General features: G+C 41.2%; 1 protein-coding gene across 4 annotated transcripts in view; it reads left to right on the forward strand.

Annotated features, from left to right (window-relative positions):
* The window catches only part of WWC3 (WWC family member 3), a 188,799-nt gene that overhangs the window by 162,876 nt on the left and 13,762 nt on the right, over positions 1-12,161 (forward strand). For all 4 annotated transcript variants that reach the window (XM_063450084.1, XM_063450083.1, XM_063450085.1 and 1 more), the window contains exons 10-11: positions 3,790-3,879; positions 4,871-5,436. In XM_063450084.1, coding sequence (XP_063306154.1) covers positions 3,790-3,879; positions 4,871-5,436 — 656 coding nt within the window. The remainder of the gene's footprint in view (positions 1-3,789; positions 3,880-4,870; positions 5,437-12,161) is intronic.

The raw sequence follows: 12,161 nt of genomic DNA on the forward strand, positions 1-12,161 counted from the left end.
ACCGTATTTTTCACTCCATAAGACGCACCACACCATAAGACGCACCTAGTTTTTAGAGGTGGAAACCTAGAAAAAAAAATATTCTGAACAAACTGTCCCATAGTGTTTCTTACTATTGATAGTTTGTTCAGAATATTTTTTTCCACCCCTGTCCCATAGTGTTCCTTACCACCCACTCCTCTCCCCTGTCCCATAGTGATTTCTAACCCCCTCTCCCCTGTCCCATAGTGATTTCTAACCCCCTCTCCCCTGTCCCATAGTGATTTCTAACCCCCTCTTCCCTGTCCCATAGTGATCTTTAACCCCCTCCTCCTCTTGTCCAATAATGGTCCCCCCCCCCTCACCTTCCCTTGTCCCATATAGTGTCCCATAATTACTTACCTGTCTTGTAGCGTGGGCCAGCTTAACAGCACGCACCGCGGTACTGGAACTTTAATTTCAGGTTCCGGTTTCTGGCGGAACTGAAAGGAAGTGCGCATCCAGTGTGCACACTTCCTTTCAGTCCCGCCAGAAACCGGAACCTGAAATTGAAGTTCCAGTACCGCGGTGCGCGCTGTTAAGCCGGCCCACGCTACAAGACAGGTAAGTAAAGCTTCACATTCGCTCCATAAGACGCACAGACATTTCCCCTCACTTTTGAGGGGAAAAAAGTGCGTCTTATGGAGCGAAAAATACGGTACTTTATTTTCAATGTCATCCATATATAACTAAACGCTTTTTTTCCCCCGAGAAATATATGCTACACAGTTCCAAGAGACAACATAACCAATTCACTGTGCTTTAGCTGTAATGAGTGTCCATTATACAAAAGTTTCCTGTTGAGTATTACTTAAATCATTGTCCTAATCCATTGCAAGGGATACAGAAGTAATTGGTAGAAGACTGCATACCTACATGGTTTTTTTTTTACCCATAAAGTACCACCCTTATACTGTAGGTAGTTCCCTGGCTACAAGGAACTGGCAATTTGTTGTTGTAATTTGAGGTGAGCATTTCACATGATCCCCCAGATTTTACACTTTTTGGAAGAGTTTTGAGCATTTTCCAAGCTCCATAGTAGCCCACTTCTCAGTAGTATTTGGAGCTATTGAAGTACTTGCTCAGTTGTTTTCAAACACTTTGGCTATTGGCATGTTTATGTGTTTATTTCCTAGCCATTATGGGAATTACTTCATGCTTTGTTTATAATTTGAGAAACATTGTTTAAAGTGCAAATTGGAGCAGTTCAACTTAATCTGTAATAATCACTTTGGGTTTTAGTGAATTACAGTTAAATCAAGGGAACTCCCAAATGACAATTTCTTTCCTCAAAATTTATTGGAAACAATAGAAAATTACAGCCATTTACAATATGTGAACACTGTAATTTGTATATCAACCAGTTAAGGTATACTGATAAATACTTCACATCATTTGGATCTTTACTTTATAGAGTTAAACAGAGCACCTTGAGCCGAACCAGAAAATGTGTCAAATGTATTGTCTTAGAATCATGGAGGGAATTATGTATGAGAGATGGGACAATATCCAAGAGCAGACATTAAGAAAAAAAGCGAATACAGAGTGCATTCAATAGAACAAATCAAAAAAGGGGCCACAGGGAGGAAAATAAAACTGACATACCACCACCGCTATTCATTGTATACTTAAGTTGAGAAACGGCTAAGACAACATGATCAATACTTTCATCATTGAATGTTTTACTGTAATAAATAACCATCTAACATTAAGAAATGGTTTATTTCCCCGAGTGGAGGTATAATTATAGCAGATATAGTCTAAATCAAGTAATTGGACTTGCCTGTACTAAATTCTAAGATAGCATGGTTTTTTTTCGGATGAAATAAAACAGTTTATTATTCTTCATAAGTTGCGGAATCCATAATTTTCAAAAGTAGTACACTGATGCTTCATCTGAAAGGGACACTATAGTCAACCAGAACAACTACAGCTTAATGTAGTTGTTCTGGTGAGTATAATCATTGCCTTCAGGCATTTTTATGCAAACACTGCCTCTTCAGAGAAAATACAGTGTTTACATTGCCCCTAGGGACACCTCCAAATGGCCACTCCTCAGATGGCCACTGGAGGTGCTTCCTGGCTCAGTGCTGCACAGTAGGCTCTGCATAGAGACGCTACATTTTCCTCATAGAGATGAATTGATTCAATGCATCTCTATGAGGAGGTGCTGATTGGCCCCACCCCCATGCCGATTTTGGGAAAGCATTCCATTGGTTAAAATAATCGGAAATGATGTCACCAAGGGAGCAGGGCCAGCGCTGGCGGACCCGCATGGTACTAGAAATTAGGTGAGTTTTATTAACTTTTAAGGGGGGAGGGAGGGCAAGCCACCTTTTAATGGTGGGTCAAACACTATAGGGTCAGGAATACATGTTTGTAAGGACCCTATAGTGATCCTTTACTAATAATATATCTTGAGTAGGCAGGAATTCTGAATTCCTAGGGGGTTATTCATGGATCGCAAGTAAGTCCAAAATGAGCTAAATCATAAGTATTGTGGTATTCAAAAACAAATCTCTTTGGTAAGGATGGACAACTGTTACTTGATGTAACGGATCGCCTGGCACCCCGACTGAGTACCTCCGTTAAAGGATGCTCCTAGCGCTCCTGAGGACTTCAAACACTGCAGCAGACACCACAACCACCGACTCTGAGAAGCATAGGAATCCTCTCTAGCATATAAATGCTGTATACAGCCGAATAGGAAAAACCATACGAATAGGTTTACACTCCTAGCAGTCAAACTGGAACAGCATGCAATAAATCCTCCCCCAATAATGAGACGACACTTTACTTTGAGGGTTAAGCAGGAACTGAGGCTGGCACTCCCAGCCTGGTTTTTATTTCCATCTCACACATATAAGACCGCCCACAGGGGAGATGTAAAATATCCAATAGCATCAGGGGTGCAACCCACACATCCCCTCCCCTTAGTGTGACACATAATCCCATTATTCATACAGTTTAAACATACTTTATACCCAACTTTCATAACTCTTAAACCATACATCACATTCAAATACATATTCACAATCAATCCATTCAGGGGAACAACATATTAAAAAATGGCATGAATCAGACCAGGGGTTCAAAAGTTAAGGGAAAGTCCTTTGTGACCAAATGAAGCATGCTTTACTGCCCAAAACCAGTTCCACAGAGTCTTCTATCCTGGAGATAATTGGGAAGTAATGCAATTATCTCCAAGGACAGAGGCAAAACTCCATTAGCCACATGGCAGACAAAGGACAACAAAAGACATAAAAATACATACTGTTACATTTATCACATAGAACCTACACATTTACAATTTACCGAACACATAATAGCATATATAATATTGCAGACCGCCTGAATGCAATCTGCTACACAGTCTTAAAGGGACATTGTTCCTAAAAGTCATATGTCCACGGATGGTTTTTAAAGGGCCAGCAGCAGCACCATACAAATCCAATATGCTCAAATATTGTACTTGAAGGGCCAAATAACCCAGGGGCCATAGTCAGCAGGTAGGAGGCGGGCAAACAGGCTTCTCCAATGCCCAGTGGCGAGGTTGGTTTCGTCACACTTGACAATTGGCACAACACGCTGATGTTGATGACACATGTTCAAATTCATATTTGCCCACTGCTCAGATGTTGGCGAAGATTTCTTAGTGTTCTGCGGACGTGGTCTCATGATCATCCTTATTCCCTGGCATATCTATTCATTGATTGTTTTTGTTTTTTTTTAATGTTATTTACACAAAAATATCCTTTCCATTATTGATAGGTTGCTGCTACAAGAGAAAAGAAACTGCCTTTTAAAGCACCTTGAGGAAGCTACTCGTTTAACTTCTTATTTACACACTCAGCTAAAAAGGTAATCATGCCATAATAAGCAAGCGTACATTGTTTGTCACGATTTTAATAAAACTAGTTGACATGTCACAGTACCATAGTGCCTCTTCATGTGTGTGTGTGTGTGTATATATATACACACACAAGTTAAGTAATTTTGGGGCAAACCGTTTCATTAGTTTTGGGAGTATATAATTATGTATTACAAGCAAAACTACCCAGGTGCTGGTTGGCAATATCACTACACTTAGGAAATCTTGGGTAGCTGGCAGAAGGTGTATTTACCTTTGCTTATCCATTTCCTGGGTTTTTCCCTTGCTGTAATTTCCATAATTCTGAGGGTCAGTCTATTTTTTACTTGGAAATGATCCCATGTATTGAACCAAGATATGCACTTTGATCCCAGGCTTGTCTAAACAGGGTACAATAGAATTGTCCGTATTTCGAATAATGACCTACAGTAATATGTCAGACCTTAACAGGTGTTACTTGAACATCCTTTTCAACAGTTTAATAAAATTCCTAAAATTGTAAATAATTTCTTCAGCCAGATCGATTATTTTAGTATGACTATGACTTGTTCTAATAGTTGTAAATTAGGCACCATTAATGATCTGAGCTAGATTAGGACTACAGTTCATGTTGCAATGAATTTGGAAGCTTGGATAATAATTTATTTGTTGCATAAAAGTATGTTCTGTGAACTTGTAAACCAAACATTTACAAATTGCTAGCCATTAGTTTTCTTGGTAGTCTGCCCCAACCCTCAGTAAAATGAAAAACAATCAACACATTATACTGCATGGTCTCGTGCATATTGACTAAGCGGTGTGTCTTAAGTGCAAATCATCCTGAAAGTTTGTGTTAATTTTATCATGTGTTTTTTTTTGTTTGTTTTTTAAACTCCAACATTTTTTTTTTGCTAATTAATCTCCAGAGTTTATTAGACATGTTACTTGCATTATTGTCATTGGGAATTTTGTTTCTGGATTTGACTATTTTCTATGTTGCAGTTTGTCTGCCAGCACCCTTACCATGTCTTCTGGTAGCAGTCGTGGTTCGTTGGCATCTAGTCGTGGCTCCTTGGCATCAAGCAGAGGATCTCTCAGTTCCATAAGCTTCACAGACATTTATGGCCTTCCACATTATGAAAAGCCTGATGCAGAATTTGGTCAGCATCTGCGCTTTGATATGATTCCACTAGAAGCTCATTGCAGAGATGGTCATTATTCGGAGGCATCAGGGCTTCCTAACCTCAGCAAGCCAAAGATGTCTTTGGATACACCTCAGTCACTTGCATCATTGTCATCACGGTCGTCTTTATCTTCATTGTCTCCTCCAAGCTCCCCATTAGACACACCTTTTCTTTCTGCTTCCCGTGATTCCCCTTTAACCCAGATGTCCGAAGGCTTAGAGGAAATTATGAACATGGCTGCTTTTGATATACTCCGTGGACATGCTCCAACACTGGTTGGTGAAGAAGCACAAGGGTCACTATCACAGTTGCACGGTTGTCACACAGAAAGTAAAACTGCCAGAGAAAGTGGCCTCCTCTTACCAAATCTCCAGACTGGTGCAGGTACGTGATTTATACTTAATGTGCTTCACCAGTGATAAAAAGTTTGGAAGCAAGTTCCTTGTGTAGTTATGGAGTTTTACTTGAAATGTAAGATGTTCTTTTCTCTAGGGTTTTCTAAAAAAAAAAAAACATATTTCAGGGACATCATGGGCTAAAAGTCTTATTTCCATGAGCGAAAAATATATTTAAATATGTAGATTGTAAGCTCGTCCTCTGGATTGTAAACTAGTTTGAGCAGGATCCTCATAAATGTATTGTTCTTGTAAAAATCTATAATACATTGTCTCGTTTAATGTTAAGTTCTCCCTTAACAATATTGTAAAGCCATGTGGACTAAGGTGGTGCTTTTTTATATGCCATCAGTAATAATATATTATATTGCAAAAACTCTTTCTCCAAGTTCCCATCCACCCCTACTCTCTACTGTTTGTAAAATCCTTAACACTGACTTCTCTCTCCATCCAATCGTGTTACTCCTATTGAGATGAAGAAGACATGAGTCTGTAGTTATTAATGCTAATTCCAAATGTCAAAAGGCCAAAAAAGGCTTCCAGTTCAGAGGCTTGTTGGTTTTTGCTTACATTAAAACAGGGCTAATCAAGTGTTAAAGGGAAAACTTTAGTGTTCCTCTGCAATCCCCCCCCCCCTGCAAATAATGGCTTAAAAAAACCTTTCTACGCATCTTATTACAGTGCTGAGGCCCCTCTGCGCAGGGTCAGGCTCTGCCTCTTCTGATGTCAGCGCACGTTAAGCCTTTTCCATAGGCAAGCATTGATTCAATGCTTTCCTATGGGGTTTTGCAAGATGCTTGACATCCTCATGCAAAGCGCGAGGACATCGAGCATTGTTTCATGGAGTCAAACAGCCACTAGAGGAAGGCTTAACCCAGCAATGTAAACATTGCAGTTTCTGTTACTTTTGAAGGGGGACAGGAACCGTGCACCCACATTACTTCAATGAGATCTAATGCTCTGGCTGCCTAAAGTGTATCACCTTTCATATCACATGTCTAAATACAATTGAAAACCAGCATAGACGTGAGTAAAAATGTGTTTAAAGTGATTCTTCCGAAGGAAATCTTTGTTAATCAATACTTGAACAAATTGATTGCAAATCAGTCTCTTCTACAGACTCCACAGGTAGAACTACAGGTAAAATAATTCTGAATTAATTCAACAATTACCAGAAATTCTATTGCGACGACTACCAGTGAATGAAAAATACATGTTTTATTAATGCAAATATTTCTAAGATAGGTTATGTCGTCACAATATTTTGGTTCTACTTTTTATAGTTATTGCTCAGCTCCAGAGCGCTCTCTCCAGGCAGCGCTGCATCTTCAGAGAATACAGCAGGTTACTTAGCCGGTTTCAGTTGCAGCTCGCGGTACAAAGGGTACAATGGTCTGCACATCCCAGGAGCGGCCAGCTGCAGGGGGATTGTCAGGACGCTGTGTAAGGCCCAGGTCTCTCAGGAAGGAGGCAGTATCTGTTTGTGCTGTGAGGTGGTAATCGGTGCCCCCTTTGATGGCTGTGAGGGTGTGAGCCGGGCCCCATTTGTATCGGACATCTGCCTCCCGCAAGGACTGAGTGACCTGTCGGACTGAACGTCTCCAGTCTAGAGTGGCTCTGCAGAGGTCCTGCAGGAAGGTGAGTTGCATCGTCTCAAATTGCATGGGATCTCTGGACTTCAGCGCCTCCACTACTGCCATTTTATCCCGGAACGACTGGAAGCGGATTAGGACGTCTCTGGAGGCACTTGCTGGAGCCCTTGCTGATTTGGTGAGTCGGTAGACACCTTCAACTGCTATGGCCTTGGCTTGACGTGGGTGCAGTATGTGAGCTAGTAGGCGCCGGAGGAAATGCGGCAATTCTTTGTCAATAATAGTCTCCTCTATGCCTCACACTTTTAAATTATTGCGCCGGCGCGCATCGTCTAGAGAATACACTCTAGCCTGTAGGGCCTTGTGTGAGGCCTGAAGTTGTATGATGTGCTCCGCCGTGCCCACTTGCCTCTTTGTTAGAGAGGAGATGTCTTCCTCTGTAGCTTTTACCCTCTCTGTGACAGCTGACAACTCTTTGCACATTTTCGCCATGTCTTGCACATTTTCGCCATGTCTGAAAGCGCGGATATGTTTCATGAAGAGCAGGAAATCCCCCTTAGTAGCTGGGGCCCCTAGGTCTCCCTCTTGTAAGAATTCCGTAGGGTCAGTGGCTTCTGTGATTTTATCTGGTGCGTCCATGATTTCCTCAGAGGAGAAAGAGTGCCGGGATCTGGGCAGGTCCGCCATCTTGGATCTAGGCCTCACTTTTAACATGTCTCCGATTTCTCGAGCTCTCTCCCCCGAGTGCGTTTTCAGCTTCTTAGCCTTCTTCCCCATAGTGTCCCAGATATCAGGGACCGAGGTTGGACTGAGGGCTCGGTAAGTACAGCCTCAATTTGCTATTTGTTTGGCGGTTAGTGTCTGAGCGTTGCCAGCATGCGACCGCTCTCCTCGATGGCTAGGCCACGCCCCCTGGTTCTACTTTTTAAAGTGCACATATAACCTCACTTTTATATCTGTCTGTGCATTTTAATTGACATCCTAGCGTGGGCATAATTTTAGTCTTTTCAACTTACTAGATATGATGTTGACAGCAGCAGGTGCTTAGCGATTAAAAGTAAATGTAAGCTCCTTTATTTATTGCCTAGACAAGGCTAGAAATAACACACATTCCAAATAATGTATTTACATCATGGAAATATTCGATCTTTAGTGGGAGGAATTTTCCTGTAGCACGCATTAATTCAGGGATCAAGTACATCAATAAATGCTTGGTTGCTGCCACCTAGTGGAATAATTAAAGCATTACATTGTTTGGAATAGTCCGTTGGCTATACTTTAAAGGGACACCGTAGGCACCATAACCATTTCAGTTTATGGAATTGGCTAAAGTGCCTGGAATCATCTGGCACAATCCCTCCATTCCGTGTTTAACCATTTTGAACAATTTAAAGGGACACTATAGTCACCTGAACAACTTTAGCTTAATGAAGTAGTTTTGGTATATAGAACATGCCCCTGCAGCCTCACTGCTCAATCCTCTGCCATTTAGGAGTTAAATCCCTTTGTTTATGAACCCTAGTCACACCTCCCTGCATGTGACTTCCACAGCCTTCCATAAACACTTCCTGTAAAGAGAGCCCTATTTAGGCTTTCTTTATTGCAAGTTCTGTTTAATTAAGATTTTCTTATCCCCATGCTATGTTAATAGCTTGCTAGACCCTGCAAAAGCCTCCTGAATGTGATTAAAGTTCAATTTAGAGATTAAGATACAATTACATCTGTTTGAAAGTGAAACCAGTTTTTTTTTTTCATGCAGGCTCTGTCAATCATAGCCAGAGGAGGTGTGGCTAGGGCTGCATAAACAGAAACAAAGTGATTTAACTCCTAAATGACAGTGAATTGAGCAGTGAAATTGCAGGGGAGTGATCTATACACTAAAACTGCTTTATTTAGCTAAAGTAATTTAGGTGACTATAGTGTTCATTTAAAGGACCACTCTAGGCACCCAGACCACTTCAGCTTAATGAGGTGGTCTGGGTGCCAGGTCCTTCTAGGGTTAACCCATTTTTTCATAAACATAGCAGTTTCAGAGAAACTGCTATGTTTGTGAATGGGTTAAGCCTTCCCCCTAATCCTCTAGTGGCTGTCTCATTGACAGCCGCTAGAGGCGCTTGCGTGCTTCTCACTGTGATTTTCACAGTGAGAGCACGCCAGCGTCCATAGGAAAGCATTATGAATGCTTTCCTAAGTGACCGGCTGAATGCGCGTGCAGCTCTTGCCGCGTGTGCGCATTCAGCCGACGGGGAGGAGGATCGGAGGAGGAGAGCAGGAGGAGATCTCTCCGCCCAGCGCTGGAAAAAGGTAAGATTTAACCCCTTTCCCCTTTCCAGAGCCGGGCGGGAGGGGGTCCCTGAGGGTGGGGGCACCCTCAGGGCACTCTAGTGCCAGGAAAGGCCGGGCGGGAGGGGGTCCCTGAGGGTGGGGGCACCCTCAGGGCACTCTAGTGCCAGGAAAACGAGTATGTTTTCCTGGCACTAGAGTGGTCCTTTAACTAAATAAAGGTTCCTGCCTAGCCCTTTGAAAGTATGGATATGGTGGAGACCACACATGTTTTCTTTTTTTTTTTTATACGTTTTTATTAAAGATTTTTCCATTATATCAAGAGAGTTAATAGACATGTAACAATACAAAAATGTAATCGAATAGTATAATTAAGACAAACATTTGATAAAGAATCTTCCTATTTGTACAGAATAAATCGAATACATAAACAAAGACTAGAACAAGACAAAAAAGATAGGCCACCACCTATACAGAGCAGAAAGGATTTCCTAATAATATATCAAAACCTGGTAGATACAAGGCTTATTACCATATAACAGTACAAAAATCGCCCAGTTGAAACCATTATTGTTATTACCGTATATATTTTTATGTATTTAGAAACAAATAACCCACATAGGATTGCCAATGAGTAAAGTCCTGTTTAGAAAAGAAAAAAAAAAAACACTAAACCAGAAATATATTACAATTAAATATTGGAAAGTTTTTGAAGCCAGTTAGAATACCATTCTCTTTTTTTTGAGAAAACCGTCGTATTCGTTATAATATCTTTTTCCATTGTTAATTGGAATCTAATTTGGTCAATCAAACAGGATTTCTGGAATAGATTCGAGGTCTTCCACTGTCTGGCAATAATGATTTTAACTGCAACAAAGCAGTGAGTGGTGAAACAAATATATTTATGCGACTTTAATTGCCAATTCAAGTGTAGAAGGGCAGTGGACGGATTTTTGTTGAGCTTAAAGGACCACTATAGGCACCCAGACCACTTCAGCTTAATGAAGTGGTCTGGGTGCCAGGTCCAGCTAGGGTTAACCCATTTTTTTTATAAACCTAGCAGTTTCAGAGAAACTGCTATGTTTATAAATGGGTTAATCCAGCCCTCAAATCCTTTAGTGGCTGTCTCACTGACAGCCGCTAGAGGCGCTTGCGTGATTCTCACTGTGAAAATCACAGTGAGAGCACGCAAGCGTCCATAGGAAAGCATTGATAATTCTTTCCTATGAGACCGGCTGAATGCGCGCAGCTCTTGCCGCGCGTGCGCATTCAGCCGAATGGGAGGAGAGGAGGAGGAGGAGGATCGGAGGAGGAGAGCTCCCCGCCCGGCGCTGGAGAAAGGTAAGTTTTAACCCCTTTCCTCTCCCCAGAGCCCGGCAGGAGGGGGTCCCTGAGGGTGGGGGCACCCTCAGGGCACTATAGTGCCAGGAAAACGGGTATGTTTTCCTGGCACTATAGTGGTCCTTTAATAAGTGTAACTATATAGAAGATATGAAATGCCCATACCCAAAGCGATTTAACTAGTGGGCAGTCCCACCATATATGAATATATGTGCCCGGGTACGTGCCACATCTCCAGCAAGTAGAATGTATGTTTCATAAATTTTTGTCAGTCTTGTTGCAGTAAAGTACCATCTATGTACAACCTTGAAGTGGCATTCAGTCAGATTAAGACAATGTATATATTTGTTTGTATTAATTAAGGAGACTAGCCAATCATTTAGGGGAATCACTAAATTTAATTCCCTCTCCCAGGTATTGATCAATTTATGGGGGATGATCCTAGATTCATCAAGCAAGGAGATAGCAACAGAAGTGACCTTAGAAACACATGTTTTAATGCAGTTCATTGGTATAAAAAGCGTGAACTCACTGAAATATGGTTTTGCAAAGTCAGCATTGTAGATGATTGCACAGTCAGATCTGTAACTACTCAGCTAATAATTACCACATGAGTGAACGCTTAGAAATGTTACACTTGCTTGTGCTAACTCTTAACCTAGGGTTTGAGCCATGGTTGGGACTGCTGGGGCTCCTACCTATGAGAACACCTACAAGGATAAAGATTCTAATTCGGCTTCTGATGGAAAAAATCCTCTTAAACAGTTCAATGTCTTTTTATTGTTCCGAACAAAAAATATTTTTGTTATCTGACGTAGAGCTATACCATTTCCTTAGTAAAAGGACCGTGTATAATAAATCCTTCTTTTTTGCAAACACATGTGGGGAAGTTGATCAAACATTTTATGGTGCCCCTAGGGGAAATACATATTTTTTTTTATCTTATCTCATTCATTTTCTGGCTGTACAAAGTAACGAAGTGTCGCTCTGTGCCTGTACCCATGTTCATCATTTCTTCATTGCCAGAACTCAAATAGAGTTGCCTGAGGGACTGTGTTGATCAGAAACAAGTAGTGAACAGCTTCCTTGCCCAGTTTGGATTGGGAATGTAGTAAACATGTCAGATTAAGACCCTATCATTTGTATTATATTGACCTTTAAATCAGCAATGTTTTTTTATTTTTTATTTCAGTGTGGTTATGTGTTGCCACAGTAGCTGGGATTATTTAATTGTTTTGACACCCTCACAGAAATCTAGCAAAATGTTATTAATGGTCGTTGTGATAGTTTGCTTTCAACTTGGCAGCATTTCTACTAACTTGAGTGTAGACTAAGCAGAGATTGATGAGCTCTCTTGGAAAATAGCTTACACATTTGGAAGTCTAGCTGATGAGTGATAGCGTATGGTAACTTAATGTTTTGTGATCTTCACTATGTCAACTGCATTTTTCTTACACCTCTGCAATTAACCCATTCACTTGCAATAGCATGTATACCC

The sequence above is a fragment of the Pelobates fuscus genome, chromosome 1, assembly GCF_036172605.1.
Source record: "Pelobates fuscus isolate aPelFus1 chromosome 1, aPelFus1.pri, whole genome shotgun sequence".
Classification (NCBI taxonomy): domain Eukaryota; kingdom Metazoa; phylum Chordata; class Amphibia; order Anura; family Pelobatidae; genus Pelobates; species Pelobates fuscus.